The 20,216-nt window shown below is 43.8% G+C and overlaps 1 protein-coding gene across 3 annotated transcripts in view; it reads left to right on the forward strand.

The window, feature by feature from the left end:
• The window catches only part of NPTN (neuroplastin), a 65,638-nt gene that overhangs the window by 36,222 nt on the left and 9,200 nt on the right, over positions 1-20,216 (forward strand). For all 3 annotated transcript variants that reach the window (XR_011728012.1, XM_071754602.1, XM_071754601.1), the window contains exons 5-6: positions 9,119-9,252; positions 10,669-10,942. Coding sequence is in view for 2 of the 3 variants with exons in the window: in XM_071754602.1 (XP_071610703.1) it covers positions 9,119-9,252; positions 10,669-10,942 (408 nt within the window). In the remaining variant the exon portion in view is untranslated. The remainder of the gene's footprint in view (positions 1-9,118; positions 9,253-10,668; positions 10,943-20,216) is intronic.

Here is a 20,216-nt window from a genome sequence, read left to right on the forward strand (position 1 = left end):
TCTTGCAGATAACAGGAAAGTGACCATTGCAATTGTTGTCTACAGCAGGTACAAAACCACCACCTAGCACACACTTCTGCACTCCTTTGGTAAATCTACCCCCCAGGAGGTTAAAGATTATTGTCAAATATGTTTGTGCTCATGCAAAGACAGATGTGGCTTCCTCCCTGTTTCACACAGTAAATGAGGCCACCTTATTCTATTCTATGTACTTTGAGTTTGTCTGTTCAGAACAGGAAAAAAGTGAGAACCAGCATCTCGTGTGTGACAGCTTGGAACTGGTGTTTGTCTGTGGAGATGATCTCAGTTGCTGGGAAATCTCGGGTGCTGGTTACAACAGATGCCCTGTACACCAAGCTGTTTTTTTCTCCTTTTAGGAACCCATTTTTTCCTGTCATGTGCATGTTAGTAGGCCTCCAGCATCTTTAGGACCATAGAATCATGGATAAAAACTGCAAAATGATTGGCACTAAATTTTATTCTAGTTTTTCTAGAACAAAAGAGCAGTATTTTTGTTAGGTGTGCAACACAGAGGTAACACAGAGACATGTCACAAAACACAGTGATTTGTTCACTGAATACCTGTGGAAATAACTGGCCTGCTGCTCTGCAGGAGCTGCACTTTGCCCCTCATGCCCTGCAGGAAGAGGAATCAATGCATTATTGCAGCTTTAATCAGAGGCAGACGATTTCATGCAAAATGTGTTAAAAAGTCTTGCAACCAGCTTGTGTGCATCTGGGACCATACTGATGCTTTTTTTATGAGGTTGTACTGGAAGCTTGCTGGAAATCTATCTCAGCATTACTTACCATCTTCTTTCCACCCCCAACCCAAGCTTTCTCTGCTGCTGCTTGAAAATAGCAAATAGGCAGGAGGATGCTTCACATGATTTTTTAGCATCCCTGTACCAGTGACGCAACCTGTCCTGATCTATATTGTGCTGACTGCTGCTGAAATGAAGGATTGCAGATCTGTGGCAAAAGCTGGAAGCTGACCTGGAAGCTGCCCTCTTTCCTGGGAGTTTCTGGTGCTTCTCTGCATGGTCAGGTTCCTGGATCCGAAGCAAGGAAGTGGGAGTAATTCAGCAGTCTGTGTGGCATCACAAATGCACAGTATTATTCTGGATGCTGTCTTTCCTCTCTGGAGAACAGCTCTTTTGAACCATGCAAATAGTTTCCTGGGGAAGAGAAATATTGCCTTACAAATGAGCATTCTGGCTGGTAGTGTACTGAGAAAAGCTTGCTGATTTCCTGTGTCAATTTCAAGGTTTTTTTTTTTCTAGTGATCTTGCATAAAACAACCTATTGAAACACACCCAATGTTTTCTGGTGCAGAAGCTGTATTTGCAAGGAAATGTAAAAACAAAAGGAAATCTAAAATGTGGAAATGCAAGAACAAATTCCTTTTGACCTTAGCTAATAGGTATAGTATGTAAACACCTGAAGAACGTTTTTTTTATTTACTGAGAATCTGACTGCACCTCTGAAGATAGTTATTGCTGTGCTTACAGCAAGTTGAATTCAAACATATTGTGCTTCTGGTGATCTTGTCTTCTTCAGGGTACATAGGTATAGGTTGGGTTTTTTCATTTTGCGGGAAATTTTTTTTCTGGCATTCTGCTCTTGCCCTCTAATTAGTAAGTCTAGTATTATCTTAATTAAGATCTTAAGTCCTTTCTGCCTTCTCTAAGCTGCTTTTGGTGACAAACCACTTTCAGAGACAGGAAATTGAACTTTAGTGATAGATTAAGGCCTTTTCCAGCTTTGAATCATCTCTGAAAAGACTTCTTAGAAACATTTGGCTTGGGGCTGCTCTGCTGTCTGCTGCCAGTCAGACACCGAGAGAACTTGGCAGAGGGGTTTGCAGGGGCATAGGGTTTAACAGTGTAGAAAGAAAAGCCAATAGATCTGATTGAATTAGTGGCACAAAATGCAGAGGGAGAGTAATAACCAATCCCTACTAACAACTTTTCACAGATTATTGATATATAAATACAAGAGAGTTGTTATCAGTTACAAGTTAATGACTTCAGCATCACTCCTGGCAGGTCTTACACCTGCAGCTTGCTCAGCAGCTGCAATTCCAGGACTCCTGTTCTCCAGCTCCTCCTTGTAACATCATAGGAGTGGCTGATGGGCCTTAAATCTTCCTCAGCAGAGAGAAGTACCAGGGCCTCTCTGGAGTGGGAAATACCTTGCCAAGTGTTCTGTGAAGAAGACATTGAAATGTGTAATGCTTTTAAGCTGGGAAAATGCTTTCCTGTCTGCCTCCTGACACTTGGAAACTTCCAGAGTAATAAATTGGGATTGCACTCAAGGCACAAGTTGGAGAACTTTGCAGTCTCCTTGCAGTCATCCTAGGCAGAGAGCACTCAGAGTATCTCACATATGGAAATGTCTCTGGATAATATCCACACTAGTGGAAAAGAGTACACAGGCTTTGTTTTATTGAACCTTGCAGAGGATGGCATGTCCCTGATTCCTGCAGCTGGGTCTCAATATTGTACAGATTCTGCCAAATCAGTTTTAGTTATCAAACAGATTTTTGCTGCTACTCCAAGTGTGGAGTTGTTACCTAGTTGTTAATCAAGGCATATGTGATGTGAGGCAGGAATCTTGTTTGACCACACCATAATTTAATGCTTACCTTCATGTGTGACCTGTCCCAGGATTTGTGGACAAGCAGTTCTACACAAATTTAATTGCTAAATGTAATCATACTGCAATTTTTAAACTGCTGATGCATGTAGAAAAGATGGTTCTGAATATGAAACTGCTTGTGGACCAAAATAGTGAGTTTCTGACAGCTTGTGAACAACTTCAACAAGTGCCTCACAGCAGATGTAATCCAGGGTATACCAGTGCCATTTGCCTTTTATGTAATGTTGCCTATTTTCTTCCTGAATCTCTCTTATGTCCTGTATAAGATGGTAAAAATGCAGCAACATGAGCATTGCTTTCAGAATTGCTAGGTGTGCTTGCATATTTAAAGCAAAATTTTCTTCCCAGGCATGGCAGAAGTTGGCTTTTGGATGAGATGTCAGGTGGAGAGTATTTTTTTGTATTGTCTCTTGAGTATTTTTGCTCAAATGATGTTAGGGGCATTGTGTGGCTACAGCTTTAAGCCTGAAACAAGGGGCTGAGCTGATTCTGGGAAAATTCTGCCTTGAAATAGGGATTTTTCTCCCACCCTTTGCTTTTGCAGTGAGGTCACTTAGCTGAGAGCATGGCAGGTAACCAGGCCATGGGGTGTGGTGTGGTTCTTGTCACCTGGGACCATGATGGTGACCCAGCCAAGATGTAGTGTGCTGTTTACTCCCCACCTAGATGCAGGCTTTTTTAATTGCCCCATTGCCACACAGGGGAAGTTCCTCGGTGCTTTTGCTGAGTTCTTGTGATGCTGGAGCTCTGCAAACTTAAAGATTAAAAGAAAAAAACAACCCCCAAAATGCAACCCTGAAGAATTCTGCTTCTGCAATCTTTCTGCTCTTTAACCAGATCTTGGGAGATCTGACAACTCCAAACTGGTGTCTGGTGCAGAGCAGCAGCAATGAGAACCAGATGGGGAAGAACATGCTTCACAGAATTATCAGAGCTGGAAGGGACCTTCTGAGATCATCTATTTCAACTCTCCCACTTGCTTCCAGTCCTCTCTGGCTAGAAATAACAAAACCACCAAGATTACCAATGTATGTAGGATGAGTGATGGAGAACATGTTTGCTCTGCTCCCTTCTTTCCCTGCACCTGGACAGGTAGAGCTTTTTAATACCTCTTCCTATGAGGCCTTTTTGCCACTATCAGGGGGATTTTTCTGACTTACTTCCTCATCTCTTCCTTGTTTTGCACCTTCCTCTTGTAGCCTTCCCAGTTGCTATTGGTTTCCCAAGATCAAGTCCTCTTCAGAGGATCAGTCCTGAGAGGCATAAAACTGAGCACTTTGGAAAAATACTCACTGTACCCCCTCTCTTCAACTGAGCCAGAGGCTCCTGTGTCACATGGAATACCTGCACTCAGAATGTTGCTCTTCTTCTTTCACTCTGGCTCCAGCCCAAGCAGCAGACTGGATAACAAGTGGTTATTTCCACAGCCTTGGAAGATCTTGGTTTCATGACTCCTGGCTGTCTTGTGAAGCTGAAGCAGAGGTTTCTTAACAGTACAAGAAATTAATTAAGAAGTCAGGCGTTCTCTTAGCACAACTGCATCTTAGAGCGATCCTCAGCATTACCCAGAAAATGCATCTTGCATTCTCCCTTCCTACCTTTGGCCACTTTGGTCTCTGCCCAGGCTGTAAAGGTAGACATGGATTAGAATTGTAATGCAGAAGAATAAATTTTCCAGAGCCATTTTACTAGGTCACCCATAAGACATAATAGTTTTGACATGCAAGAATATTTTTAGGTGCTTTTGCCCTTGCTTTAATTTTGTCTTTTAATGGGAAAATTTGAAGAGGCTTTAACTGGGACATTAGTTCGCTCCTAGTAAAACATCTTGCAAAGACCTGGAATTAAGGGCTGAGTATCTCTTATATATCAATAAATGACACTGCATGCCCTGTACCAAGGAAAAAACCCACCTCTCTGCACGGCTGTATTAAAAGCACACCACTCAGAGCTGCTTCACAGTGCATTTTATGCCTCTTGGGTACTTGAAGCATGGAGGTCCCAGGTTTACACTGGCACAGCCCTCACCCCCACCCCCCTTCTGATTCAGTGTAAAACTATCAGGAAAATGAAGCTGAGCAGAAGCTTACTCCTGAGTCAAGAATGGCTAAATCTGTTGGTTTTTTTTAATCAGTAGCAATTAATTAACCCTGCCTCTTTTTGCTCTTCCATGTACTGTTTCAGACAGTCAGCATTTAGTTTTCCTGTTTCACAATGCTAGAATAAAAATACTTATTTTCTTTTATTGGGGGATTATCTGGATCTGATTAGTGTAGGAGTTTGCCACAGGACGTTGGGCCCACAGCTCTGCAGCCAACTAGAGCTGAACAGAGATGGGGATTCTGCTGCTTAAGCTGAAGTGAATCCTTTTTGTATAAAACCTGCCTCATTCTGTGCCTTATCTGGTACTGGAGCAGAACGGTGTAGGAAAAAAATCTCATCTTGAAAAGCTTCACAGGAGAACATTGCTCTGTTGCTAAATCTGTGACTGAGGTCAGTTGCAATGTGAGTGCAGGTTGTGCAGCAGAACACAGGGATTCAAACAGTTTGGTCTAGTTCTGGGTTAACATCTCAGCCCTAGCTTAAAGCTGGCTAGCAGCAGATGCCCTGAAATATTAATGTTCCCCTCAGACTGCATTCAAAAATAGTCCCTGCCCTAGTAGCACTGTCAGTGGCTGCTGCAGAGCTGTGCCCAGCAAGGGAAGAGCAGAATGTATTCCTGTCACTTCTGTTCTCATTGCAGTAACCCAATGAAGATGTCCTCTTCTTAAATAAATAGAATTATCTTTTGGCTGGAGGAGAACACCAGGTCACCCTGCAGTAGAAAGTTACTGTGTCCTAGAAACCTTTCTCTCTTTCTTTGTTTCTCTATCAGCAGCCTTACAGGAAAAGTGGGACAGCTGCAGAGAGCTGACTGATTCTGCCCTTTTCCCTGCAAGGTTCTGCTTTGACTCTCTGTCTGCTGGTAGATGGTGGTGAAAACCAAAGTGCTGATGGATGACAGAGTGTGTGGGGCTTCAGCTTCAAGCTGATGGAGTCCTATTCCTTTTTTTCTTAACTGGGTGTTTTCCAGTTGCTTTTGAGAGCCCATCAGTGCCAGCTTGGCTTCTGCTGGGCTTTCGTTACGTTGGGTGCACTCACTGTCACCTCAGGTAAGCAAAACCGTGAAGGTTGTCATTTGCCTTTCCTAGCTCATGTCAGCAAGATAACTTTCCAAGCCTAGCAAGGAGGAGATGACACCCTTCAGTAGGTCACAAAATGAAATTCACTTCTTGTTGTTTTTTGGAACAGATGTTCTGTTCCTCTGTGGGGCTGCAGGCAGAGGTTTGAAAGCACACTGCAGGTGCACACTGATACCTGCACAGTGCACTCAGCTCTAAAGCCAAGTTAGTTTCTACTTGAAGTCTTCAGCTTGAAAACTTCATTTCCTCCAAGTTTTACTACCCCTTGAAGGCACAGGTCTGCTCACTTACCAAGTACAGAGTGTTCTTTCCTGTCGAGCTTGCTTCAGTTTCCATACCTGGCAGCTTCTTTTTGCACAAAACCAGAGAACTGCTGTGATCTGGTGTCTTCATTTGAAGTTCATGCTTTTGTGTCTCCAGCTATTTTTATGATGTGTATTAGGTATCAGTTTTCTTTCCTAAACCCCCCAGTACCTTCTTCTTCAACAAGCTGGCATTTGTCTAGCTTCATCCATTGGTACCACCATGCATATTGAGCATTGTGAGCAAGGCCATTCTTTGCCAGTGTGGGTACTTACAGACTTAGATCAATGTATTTCCCTCACCTTCTGCCCAGGGAGTGATACAGTGGTATTTTTTCTTAGGTCATGAGCTCTTACTCAGCTGCCGAAAAGATGTTTGCTTAAAAATCAGGAAAAAAACCCCACAACAAAACAAAACATGCTTAACATATTAAAATATTTTAAAGTGGCAAAACTTCCTTAAGGGTTCTACCAGAAGTCCTGGAGTTAGTTGTAATTCCTGGTGGGCAGTATCTCTGCAAGGACCTGCCCTCTGCATCCTCTGCAGTAGTGTCCAGGCTGGGGGATCTTCACCTTGTCAGCACATACCAAGAAGAAATCATCTGTCAGAAAAGGCAGCTAACAGTTAATTCATCCTGTAAGCTGCAAGGTGCTTCAGAAGTGGTAAAGACTGCTCAGAAGTTCTGCAAAGCTCACATGCCTGTTGAAAATCCTGTTTGATTTTTCATGGGCATTTTTGAGAAAAGCTTGGCTTGATCAGCTTCTCCTGGTGTCTTCTCAGGCAAATAAGCACATGCTAAAGAATGCTATAGCTTAAATATTCTTACAACTACGATTTTCCTTGTTGTTCAGAAGCTTATTTTAATTCTGCCTCTAACAACATTACCAATCCACTGCATGACTGTCCAGACAGATGCTTGCAGGAGTAAGACATGGGATGCTTCCTGCACTTGAAAAGCTCTTGCCTTTGAAACACAGTGATTCCTTTAGCCCTGAAACTGGCTGAACATTTTCCCAAAGAGGGATGATGTAATTTTTGGGCAGAGCAGGTTCAGCTGATGTTGTCCTCTTACACAAGATGCTTTGCTTGGTTTTGTTGGCTGTGCCTGATGACAGCTGTGAAGTCTGCTGGATTTTGCAGCTGCAGATAAAGCTGCCACAAGCCTGTGTTGCCTCTCCCTACCTGTCCCCAGGGGTTGCTGGTGTTAAGGGCAACTCCTCTTGAGCAGAATAATAAACTTCTCAGCCTGGGGATCTTTTCCTGCAGCCCTCGGACTGGGCTGTGACTGGATTAACAGATCAGTGTGATCACACAGCAGGCCATGTGTGACATAATTAGCAAGCTAGGAAGCCACTGAGCTTTAAAGGTGGTCAGTGCAGCACCAGAGCCATCTGCTTAAGCACAGGTTCAGCTCAGGCCCTCCAGTGATCCATTATAATCTCTCGTGAGGTATTAGGCTGCTGTGACAAAGGTGGCAAAGGGCAGTGCTGTTATTTATAGATAAATTAATTCAGAGGACCCTCTGCTGCTATTCAGGGCTTTTGCTTGCAGGTGCCCACCCTCCTCAGGATATATGTTGTATTTGTGTAGACGCCGAATGAAACTACTCTGTGTTGGAGGGATTTTGACTTCTGAGGTCCCCAGGAGTGGTGTTGCTGTGAGGTGTAACAAGCAGAAAGTGTTACAAGTCACAGATCATCCATGGACCAAAACTAAAAGGAAAAACACCCTGATTCAGCTTTCCAAAATTCATGTTAAGGCAGTGTCAGCTCAGAGTCCTGATGTGGTGATGGGCAAGTTGTAACCAGAACCTCTCCCAGCTCTTTTTCAAAGCTGAATGAAGGCACTGAAGAGTCACAGGGATATATCCTGCATGGTGGGGAGGGAGAGAAAGAGATATGTGGGGGTGTTCCTCAGCTTCCTGCACTGGGAAAATAGCTGAGCTAACATAGTGCTGTGAGTTTTTTGGTAGATAACTCAAGTTTGATACTGAAATTTCATAGAATCATAGAACTGGCTGGGTTGGAAGGGACCTCAGAGATCATCAGGTCCAACCCTTGATCCACTCCCGCTGCAGTTCCCAGCCCATGGCACTGAGTGCCACATCCAGTCTCTTTTTAAATATCTCCAGGGACACAGAATCCACTACTTCCCTGGGCAGCCCATTCCAATGGCTGATCACCCTCTCAGTAAAGAAATTCTTTCTAATATCCAACCTAAACCTCCCCTGGCACAACTTGAGACTGTGCCCTCTTGTCTTGCTGAGAGTTGCCTGGGAAAAGAGACCAACCCCCCCCTGGCTCCAACCTCCTTTCAGGGAGTTGTAGAGAGTGATGAGGTCTCCTCTGAGCCTCCTTTTCTCCAGGCTGAACAGCCCCATCTCCCTCAGCCTCTCCTCATAGGATCTGTGCTCGAGTCCCTTCACCAGCCCAGTTGCCCTCCTTTGGACCTGCTCCAGCACCTCAATCTCCTTCCTGAACTGAGGGGCCCAGAACTGGACACAGGACTCAAGATGTGACCTCACCAGGGCTGAGTACAGGGGCAGAATCACTTCCTTGGACCTGCTGGCCACGCTGTTCCTGATCCAGGCCAGGATGCCATTGGCCTTCTTGGCTACCTGGGCACACTGCTGGCTCATGTTCAGCTTCCTGGCAATCCAGACTCCCAGGTCCCTCTGTCTGGCTGCTCTCCAATCACTCTTTGCCCAGCCTGTAGCGCTGCATGGGGTTGTTGTGGCCATTTCCCCCTTGTCTCTCAATTTGTCTGGCAAACCAAGCCTGGAGGATGTCCTTGAGCATCTTCAGTTGAAATGCTGCTTGGAAAGATGTGGAAATGGAGATTTTCCTTCTGTAAGAGGGGGTTGGTGTGGGGAAGGAGCAGCTTCCAGAGAACTTGTCACTCACTTTCTCTACAGATTCTCAGGGCTGAAAGTAAATCTTGTAAACACAGACTGTCTTTGTTTTGTTTTGTAGCCACTCCTGACATCACTGGCCACAAGAGAAGTGAAAATAAAAACGAGGGGCAGGAGGCACTGATGTACTGCAAGTCCGTGGGCTTCCCACACCCCGAATGGGTGTGGCGCAAGAAGGTCAATGGAGTATTTGAGGTAAGAAAACTGGGGTGTCAGGGAGACAAAACCCCCAGAAGGAAACAATATGTCCTGGGGTTTAAGGATAGATTATTTAGGCCACCTTGTAGCTTCTCAAAATGCAGTTCCTTAGGAGTCTGATACATCAGTGAGCCAAGCTGGAATTTTCCAGCAGCAGTGACTACAAAATTGATACTTTTTACATTGTTGCTGCTGGGTAAGATTATCAACTGTGTTGGCTGTGAGGTGCGAAACGTGAGTTTTGAAATGTGATTTGAAAACCAATTTGGTTAGAAATTTCTCAAGTGGTTTTCCAGTTTTACTGGTTGGGCTCTCAAGACTTAACAACCAGGATGTTGTGGTGATACTTGTTGGTGCTTAAGTGAGTTTTCCATGTGGCAACTGACAGTGAGTGAAAACACTTGACCAGCATCTGAAACATCAGAAGAAAAGCTAGAGGTTGCTGAACCCTCAGCCCACCTATTTTTATGTAGCTGTATGATCTTCCAGAGAGGAAGCAATCTGACTGATAGATGAATTAAAAATGTTAAGCAAATAATAGTGTGGGTTGATTGTTCACTGCTAACTTAAAGTTTTCTGGGACAGTGCTGTGTCAGGTACTTACAAAGTGCTGGGAGTCACCAGAGTCCTCAGTGCTGAGGTGCAGATTTCCCTTCACATTGTCTTTCTTGTGAATTTATTTGATAAATTAATCCAAGATTAACTTTCAGGAAGATCAAATATCCATACATTGTCAAACTTTTGCCCTTTAATTCTTTAAATTTAAGCAACTCAGGAATCCTTTTTTTTCACACTTGGAAAGAATATGGGGCATCAGCCTCCAGCTTCTCTGAGTGTTCCTGAAGTCAGTGGCTGAGGCTGCCCTGGCCATGAGTCTGTGAGCAGTGTTTTTCTTTTAAAAACATAAAACTTCACACAAAGCAAAATTTATTAGGGCAGCCCTTAAACCTTAAATAGATAAAAATGCTATCAAATGATATGTATGATAATCTGATCTGGGACTGCTTGTGCTCTTTTTCCCCCTCATGTTAGGGAATCTGTCTCCTGTTATTTCTCTCATCTGTTCAGGTCGATCTGTTTCATCTCATGGCCGTGAGCTGCTCTGTGGAGTGCAGCAGCTTCTCTGGAAGCCAAAGGTTGAGAACATGGTAGCTTTATAGGCTCACAATCACTGGCATGTTTCATGGCTGGATGAAAGTACAGCTTGTCAGTCAAGCTGGCAGGCTTTTTGTTCTGTTTTGAAACACAATTCAGTTTAGTGAGAGGAACAGCATCAACACTGCAGTGGGCTTCTCTGTTGTGTTGAGGAACCAGCCTCTTTGCAGGAATCTTCTCATTTTCATGACATAGACATGAAAAGGCAGCAGCACTTACTAAAGCTCTTGCTCTTTTCCACCTTTTTCTTTTTGTCAGGACATCAACAACTCCTCTGGCAGATTCTTTATTTCAAATAAGGACAACTACACTGAGCTCAGCATCACAAACCTACAGATAAATGAGGATCCTGGCGAGTACCAATGCAATGCCACCAACCAGGTTGGCTCTGTCTCTGTCACAACCATCCTCCGTGTCCGCAGCCACTTGGCTCCCCTCTGGCCCTTTTTGGGGATTTTGGCAGAAATCATTATCCTCGTGGTCATCATAGTTATTTATGAGAAACGGAAGCGGCCGGATGAAGTCCCAGATGGTAAGTGTGCTCAGAGCCACTTGTAAGGAGGAAAACTAAAAGAGAAAAGGCAAAAGAGAACTAGTGGGAGAAGAGCAGAGTGGGGCTTGGTGGCAGGGAGGACCAGCAGCACAGTTCATTCAACTCTGAGTTCTCTGCTCTCTCATCTCTTCACTCTCCAAACATTAAGCCCAGCAGGCTCAGAGGGTCCAAGTGCTGTGGCAGAGTCCTAAGGCTGAATTTCCCTAAGATCTCAGACCTTGGTGGGACACTGTGGTGGTTCTTTCATTATCTTTAAATCTTTTGTTACACGAGGTGGGTCCAGCACTTCCCTCTTTCCTGCTTTATTAGCCCTGAGAAATCCTGCATGTCAGCCCAAAGAAGGGCAGAGCAGCAGAGGGGAGAGCTGGAACCATCGTAATCCCTGATGGCACTTTCTCTTAAGTGACATCTGGAATGGACACAGGGCAGATTTTGTAAGGAAAGATTACTTTTAAAGGGATTGGGACTGCGGAGATGCTTCAGAAATTAAACAAGCTTTTAATATTAAAAGGGTGGAGGTAGGGATCTTCTTTTGGTCTGTAACTGAATTTGTATTTAGGAATGCTCCAGAAACTGTATCTAAGTGTAATAGTCACCAAATTACGTTTTCTAAAGATTTAAGTATTTTTTGTTAGGTGTGATGGTGGCACTAATTAGTAACTCTGTGTTTGGTGCATGAAAAAGTAGTAAGTGTTTCATCTATGAGTTTCTTCTGCATAGCTTTTTAAAAGATGGAGGGAGGGTCAGTTTGAGACTAAAATTCCTATTTGACAAAAAAAAAAAAAAAAAGTGGAGAAGCAGGCTTTAACTTGACACCTTGATGCTTGGAACTCATCCAAGGATTTCTTGGGAGAAGCATCTGGTTAGCCATAGGAACAGGATGCATCCAAGTAATGGAGCAAGAGTTTGAGAGTACATGGAGGGAAACCTAGAGAATCAGAATGGGAAGCACAGACTCAAGAGTCTTGTCCTGGTTGGATGAGTCCCTGGTAGAGAACTTCCAAAGGCAGCTGTTCCATAGTTTGTGCAGCAACAACTTGTTGTTGTCAGGCTGCTCAAGGGATTGATAAAAAGGCAGCATGATGTTTGCAGTTTGAGATTAAAATAGAGGTGTTGAAACAGTGATCAGCATGTGAAGTTTGGGTAAGAAAAACAATCTGATAATAAATGTTCATGTTTTGAGAATGGCTGAGGCTTGGATCATGTCTGTAGCAGATCAAAACTGTCTGAAACTGTGCATTACCTAGAGGAAACTGGCTTGGGATCTTAACCACTTGAGTAGCATTTACTAACTGCTGGTGGAGCATGCACTGAGGCTGATCTAGGTGTGTATCTAAAACTACTGAACTGGGCAGTGCATGTCCCACTGCATCACTAACAGCTTTGCAATTGCTGAGGGGTTTACACTGCCAGCAGTTTTTCCTCAAAGTGGCTCTCAACCAGCCCTGAAAACTTTGCAAAAGACAATTTAAATGTTCTCTTGCATGTGTCCCACGTTGCTGTGCACGTTGGCCTAACTTGAATGGCAGGATAGCCAGGGAGAATCTCACCTCTTTGCTGTTCATACTTCCCTGCCTTTCAGAATTCTGTTTGATGAAGCTTCACAAGCAAGATACCAAACTGTAAATTATGTGTAAACATTCATTGCAAGCTGTCTCAAATGGGCTTCTAATCCAATAGAAACTGGATTTGACTTAACCAGATGGCAAGGCAAGCACCATGTTCATGTGATTGAGTGCACATTGGAGGCAAAGAGGTTCATTCCTGTTTAATTCAAAAGCTGAAGTTTTCCTGGCTGGTCTGGATGCTCCTCAGATGCCTGAGGGATCCAGGCTCATCATCTCTGATGGACGTGTCCAAGATGATGAGCCAAGTAACTGAGGTTACTAAATTTGCTTGCTGGGTCTGCTATGATTTTAAAGGCAGCTCAGGTTGAATCCTGCAGGGTGTTGCACCTCTCTGGTGGACAGAAGTTTTCTCTGTCCACTTTCTTGGAGGACAAAATCCCTGTCCCAGTCAGTATCTGTGTATCAGGTTTGTCCGGATGAAGAGATACAATCAGCATAACATCTTCTCAACCAAAAGCTGCCTTGAGTCCTACATTCCCTTGGATACTCCTGCATTTTCCATAGCTGCATTTGAAGCTTTCTGTGATACCGTGGTGGGAAGCACCCTGTGAGCAGGGGCTTCTTACAAATACATCTGTGAGAAATCCTGGAGAGTATGCTGATTTCCACACTCGGCTGTTTTCTTTAGGTTATTCCTTATTGTTTTCAGTACCTTGTTATGAAATGCCAAAGTTAATGTTTCAGTGCAAAGCTGTGCTTATCATTTGGAATTTCAACCCTTGTGCTTCCAAAATTCTATACCCACCTCTGCATGCTGCAGGGAGATGTAGTGGTTACCACCTGTGAGCCTGTACCTGAGCCAGCAACACGTGCAGGTATCAATCTGAATACCATACTCCTTAATATAAATATTATTTGGCAACAGCTGTGATCTCTTTAAAATACCAGAGGTTTTTTTGGGTGGGTTTTGTGTTTTGTTTGTTTGTTTTGATTTGATTTGATTTTTTGTTTGTTTTTGTTCTGTTTTGTTTTTTAGCACTGGTTTGGTTTTGCTAAGCTCCCAGGCTTTCTGTTTTGCCTTTTCTTTGGAGCACCAGGTAGGAGCAGCCAAAAACCCTCAGCCACTTTTTGGGACGGATGGCCAGTTTGCATCTTCCTTTGGATGAGTGCCCAGTGGATTTTTGTCACTGGGCTTGGCACATCCTCCCCCTGCAGGCTGGCTGCTCCCCCAGACACCTTCTCTGCTACCAGGGAATAGGCAAAACGTTGAGGTCCAAGTCTGCAATGACTCAAGGTGGCCCATGGGGTTATGTAGATCCCCCCTGAGGGAGAGGAGATGTCTCCCACCTTCAGTCAGGCTTTTTCCCCTCTGGAAAATCCTCTGATGTCCTGGCTAATGACTGCCCTGTTCAGAGGGGTTTCTACCTAGGCCATAATGCAGAGATGACTTATTCAGGACACTTTGGGATTTCTTAAAAATGTTTGGAGGAAAACAGTGATGCCAAACGTGGCAACTTTCCCTGCATACAGCAAAAGTAAAGCCTTTGTGGAGAGGAAGGAATTGTTAGATGACACCTGCAGGCTTTGCAGAGCCTGGTGACAGTGTGGGCTGAGACACAGTTCAGCTGCATTTATCCTGGGCCCTGCTGGGAGCTGCTGGTGCCCACGCTGAGCTCCTGCCTCCTGCCATACCCCAGTTTCAGGCAGTCCTTTGGGGTGGGCTGTGCTCATCCCTTCAGATAAAATCAGCTGAAAGTGGGAGCAGGATTGCTCCAGCCTCCACTAACAACAGGCACTCATGATTTGAATCCTTTTTCCTTTCTCAGGCAGCATTCCCCTAGGGGCCACCTTCCAGAAACTGCTCATCTTACAGCTCTTTTTATTCTGATGAATTGGGTTGAACACTGTAGCACTTCCAAATCTCCAAAGAATGACCCCATTCATTGGAGCAGAAGGTAGTGAGACAGCAAATCCTGAGGCTCCCCTGCACCACCCTGTCTGAGGAGCAGTGTTTTAGAGGAAGATGATGTTTCTCAGGTGGATAACACCTCAGCAGACTAGATGGGTAATTGCACTGGGTTTCTTTGCAGTGCATTTGCATACACACCAGAGGATATTTTTAGGAGCTTCATAGAAAAGCAGTGAGGGGTCCTGAAGCTGTGTAAGCCTTAAAAAAAAACAACCCCAATCTGTGCTCTAGCTTTTTGGCAAGTCTTAAAAAAAAAAAAAAAAAAAAAAAGTGCCAAAAAGGACTTCTGATTACTGAAGGTGAAGAAAAGCACCCAGTTGCTAGTGGGGGATGTGACTGTCTGGAGAGAAACATTATCTCTCCTGGAAGGCATCTGGGATGCTTTCCAGAGCACTTGGGAACTCTACCTGGCCAGCCAAAATAAAGCCAATTCAATTAATTCTCTCTCTGATCTCCATGTTCCACAGGCTAAAAATGACCTCTCTTAGTGTGCCAGCTACCTCAGCTCTTGGTGGATGGGTAGAGGTGCAGGTAACCTGGTTAACTGGGAGCACTTCTCAATTTCCTGTTGAGCTGCAGAGGGAGGCCACTGAAGGGCTGAGTGATAAGGCACTTCCCAAAGGTATTTGCTGGCCTTATGAAAGGTGTTACCTCTGTCTGAAAGGGCAAGGATGCTCATTTAACTTTGGCATTTCCTGACTGTAGTTGTTTTGGCTTTTTTTAAAATTTATTTGTTTCCTTTTTTCTTTTTTGGCATGTATCTTGCTTTTTGTCTTTAGTTGATTTGCCTTTTATGCCACGGAACAGGGCTGCTCAGTAGCTCCTTTGCTAATTTTTCCTCCTTCACATAATTCAGTTTATTTTTTCTTCTTCTGCCGTACAGCAGGAAAAGGATCTTGGCACCTGTGAAATCCATATTTCCACCAAAAATGGTGCAAGGCTGGCATTAGTGCAGGTTTTTTTGCTGTTGTGCCTGTGGATTAGGGGCATTCCCATCTCCTGGGAGGGAGGTGACAACAGTCAGTACCTCCTGTAACCTCCCTGGGCATGTGAGGCCCCTTGGATCCAAATTATGTGCTGGAAGGAGGAAGAGAGGGCAGGTTGTGCTTCCCCTTCTGCATCCTTTCACCTTCTGCATCCTTTCCAAAGGAGAGTTTTGACTTGCTTTACACCTGAGGAAGCAACACCTGGCTCACATGCCTTGTGCAGAGAGGGGTTGGGTTGTAAAATCAGGAGGGCAGCTTCCAGTGGCTTTGGTGATGAAAGGTGCATGAATGAGGCATGTGTGGGCCAGGGACACATCACTGCATGTGAGAGTCCCAGCAGGGGGACTGCTGATGTCTCAGGCTCAGAATGTTACCTGCTTGGCCTTTCCTGGACAAGAAACAGGAAGTAAAACTGGTTTTTTATTCCTCTGTGGTACAGCTTCAGCTGGTAGGTTTTGGGAGCTGGAGCAATCAGCCATTGTGACCTGAATGTAGCATATTCAAGATTCCTAAAGAAAGCATTTTTTTCTGTGGTTGTTGGATTATGTAGCCTAAAATTAGAAAGACACTATTTGAAAGGGTGTGTTCTGGGGTAAGTAGAAAGTAAAAACTTCTTGGCTACATTCCCCCCTAGGAATGTAAACAGTTTTTACTTAAAATCCATATTCTACATGATCTTCAGTTCAAAGCCATGAGGTGACTGGGTTAACACATTTTATTTTCCATTCTTTCGTTTGCATTTCTCAGCTTAATATAAAGACTTTCCATACATATTTTTCTGCTCTGGTTCTGCAGAAGCTCCATCCATACCCTCACATTCTTTCTAATACTCTTATTATTTTTTTTCTTGACTTTCCCTGTTCCTGCTATTACTGTAAGTAATTTAAAAACCAAAATGTTTTCATTGAAACAGTTTACGTACTTACAAGTTAAATTTGGTTTTTTTTCCCCCCTGTTACCTACACCTTTCTCTCCCATGCTTAAAATTCATCAAGGGGAGAAACCAGGCAGACAGACACATTGCACGACTGTGTAGCTATCAACACTGAGCAAGCATCATTGTATCCCAGTGGTAATCAAATAGCCTGGCTCTGCTGGGCCTTTCTAAACTAATTGCTTCTAGATTCTGTTAGGGGATCACAATTCCTCCAGTCTAAAGTAAGTAATCTTGGCCAGAGCTTCTCCAATGCTGATACATTTGTGCCTTCATTCCATTTCGGAGCAGCTGCTTGACTTTTCTTGGTTTGCTTTAAGGAGCAAGGTGAGCATCTCCATTCACCTTTTCTCCCCCCAAAATATTCCCATTGATGAAGCTGCTGTACCCTGTGCCCTCTCAAACAGCTGCACAGCCCTGCCTGGCTGTGGTCACTCTGAGTGCTCAGCACAGGGCCTGCCAAATCTTTTCTGAGTTTAGAACTGAAAATTCTTTTTTAAAAAAGGTTAATTTTTCCAACCTGGGCAAACACATCTAAAATTCTCAGAAGTGTTTTAAGCCACTGTCAGATTTTCTGTTCCCAGAAAGCAAAATCTCAAGCTAGTTTTTAAATACAAAAATACTCCAATGGCCTCTGTAATAGTTCTAACAAATTGCTTTGCAGACTGTAGAAGTTTTGTTTTAATACAAGACCACCCCCCACCCCCACCTGCATTGGCTGCTCATTTTGAGCATTTGAACAGAAATTGCACACAAGCTTAATTTTAATAATAGTCCATTTCACTATTGATCTGTAAAGGGAGGTCTGAGGATAAGGATCTGCTTCTCAAAGCTGCTCAACTCAACTCCTCTCTGGGTAGATTTCTGTGTGAGCCTGAAAGCCCAAGCAGACACGTAGAGCCCCTTTGGATGCAAAAATTTGAATCTTAATACTGGACATACCCATTAGGGTTTCATTTTTAACATCCACCAGTCAGAAAGAGGCTGTACAAAGTGAATTTGACACAAAATAAATACCACGGCTTTCCAAAGGACTCCTCGGACTTCTGAAGCACGAGTTACGTTCCCAGACAGTTAATACCAAGCAAATCTGTTTGTCATCATCTTGCAATTTTAATGCCCAGATATTTTTGCCTGGAAGGATCTATTACATGTGTTACATGATGCTCTGAAGACAGCAGCAGCTGTAACCTTTCCCTTCAGAAATGTGCTGTGTCAGGGCAACACTCAGCAGATAATCACTCAGGCAGAAGGCTTGGCTTGTTGGGGTTTTTTAAAATCTTGTATTTTACAAGTAACTGGGGGGTTTTGGAGCCTGCAAGTCCCCTCCAAATTCAAAAAGCATTTCCAGGAAAAGTAGTTAGCTGTGGTTAGTTTATAAAATTCCAGCTCACCTGGCAGTGTTTTGGGAGCGGGATGGAATGAAGCCACATCCCACGAGGATGTTCTTGCTGGCCATAGGTGTTGCAGACTGTTGAAGACAATCAGGTACTAGAGCAGGTGGTCTGGCATAAAAGTTTTGAGATATATTAACACTTGTCGGTTACTATGACTTCTTTTTTTTTTTTTTCCCCCCTTCAATTGCATCATACCCTTAAAAAAATGGTGGTAAGTGAGAGATCTGCATGCTTTGGAGTTTGTTTAATCTCCGCTTCAGTCTATACAATGCACAAGTCATAATGTTAACACTTTCTCTTAAAACTTTCATTCACGTTCACAACTAATTTGGATTTCGGTTTGCTGGTTTGGTTTGTTGGTTTTTTTTTTTTAATTTTATTTTCAATCTTTATTTAGTGTAATTATGTACTTATTTTTCTGTTGTTCTGTTGCCCCCTGATTTGGCTGCGGTTCCGGTCTGTGTCTGTACTGTACTGCGGATGCTTTTCCAGCAGTTTCGTGACTGCCAGGACAGTAACACAGAGATCATTTCCTCCAACTTATTTAGGTTCTAGATGGGAAAGGGGCTGAATGGTGGCGATCCACCCTGTAATAAGTATTCCAGTAGGAATGTTGGATCTGTGTTTGGAAAAGACCCAATGGCAGCCTTTATAAATGTAAAAGCTTTTTTTTTTTTTTTTTTCTCCTTCAAAGACACAAAACTCTGAAACAGGCATCTAAACATTTTAAGGGAGAAGGGAAAATGGTTATTTTGTAGTGAGAGAGAGCTTGTAACAGTTGTGCAGTTTGGTAGTTCTGAAGTCCAGCCAAACAAACTCAAAGTTGGTGGTGATGCTTGTTAGAGAGCTGAGTTCCCTGAAGCTGAGTGGTGGGGGTGGGGACACCAAGGGGGCTCCCTGTCTGTCCCATGCTCTCCCCACCCTGTGTGCAGAGTACGTAGCTCAGCTTCTTTCAGATCTTTTGTGAATCAAAAGATGTTTGTGGAGGTGGGAGTTGTAGATCTACTGCTGTGCTTTGTGTTTCAGCACCTGATGTGTCTCTGTATATCTCACTGTATATACAACAGCACATTGATGTCTGGTTGTCCTTACTAGTCCTAGTTCTCTCTGTACCTTGTCTGATAGTTCACTGTTGCTGGTAATGGACTTCTGTGGACACTTGGTGTGTCGCTAGTGTGTTATTTTTTGGCTGTAAAGCTCTTGGTTTGTGGTCAGTTCTTTTTTTTGAAATTTTTTTGTTTGGTTTGGTTTGGTTTTTTTTGTTCGGGTCACTGTCTGTGCTAGCGGTGGCTTTGCCTATCCGTTGCCTTGGAGATGAAGGAGGAGTAATGTCCCCTCTGACTGACATTACTCCCAGCGTGTGCTCATGCAGATGCCTACACTGTTAAGACTGTAATTTCCATAACTGCTTCATGTGCACTAAGCACCCTTGTGGAATCCTGCTGAGAGTTTCTGAAAGACTTCAGTGGAAAAAGTTACATCCCCTCCCCCCCCCTCTAGCATGAGCTGGGAACAGCAATTATTGAGTGCCAAAACTGCAGGCCCTGAATTGGTCCCCCCAAAATACCCCGAGAGGAACGTTAACTTCCTGATTTTTTTTTTTTTTTTTTTTTTTTTCTCTTTTTGCACTGCTGTTGAAATGCACTCCTGCCTCCTGTAGTGCAGCTGGGGAGCAAACCAAGGTGGTTTATAATTAAAGAAAACAGTGCTCAATCGGTCACGAAAGAGCTAATGGGAACATTCCATGTTAGCAGATTTTTTTTCCAGTTTTTAAAATATTACCTTTTTGCCCAGAGACACAGGCAGAAGTCTGTGAATGTCTGGAGGTGTGACAACCCCCAAACTCCTCCTGGTGTTGGGAGCCCTGTGCCTGTCAGAGGCTGGCACCACGTCTGCTGCTCTCCAAGGACCAGTTTGGATCGTGTATTATTGCACCTCCAACCTCCTCTGGACCTGCTCTGTTTTTAGTAGACATTGAGAAGAGTGGAACATGTTGAGTGAGGTTGTGTCCCCCCTGGGGGAAGATGAGCAGATGGTGTTTGTACCCTGCTGGGTGTAGGGACCCAGAATTTCCCATCAGCACTTGAAGAACCACTTAAAAAAACCCCACTAATAGATTTATTTAAAATAAATCACAGCAAGAAAACCACCAGCAGGATTTTACAACTGAAACGTTGGTTTGTCCTCTCATCTATTTTTATGAGATTGAACCACTGGAACTTGGGGACAAGATGAGTCTTGACCATATTGCAGCAATCTGTCCGCTACAGTTGCAGTTCTTCATGACAAGCATTCAAAGTGTTAATTCATTGAAGCAACATACCTGCCATTAAATCTCCAACCCCAATAAAAATAAATCCATGAAATCTTTGCACTCCCAAGTGGAATGGCCCTTAATG

Source organism: Heliangelus exortis, chromosome 11, assembly GCF_036169615.1.
Source record: "Heliangelus exortis chromosome 11, bHelExo1.hap1, whole genome shotgun sequence".
Taxonomy (NCBI): domain Eukaryota; kingdom Metazoa; phylum Chordata; class Aves; order Apodiformes; family Trochilidae; genus Heliangelus; species Heliangelus exortis.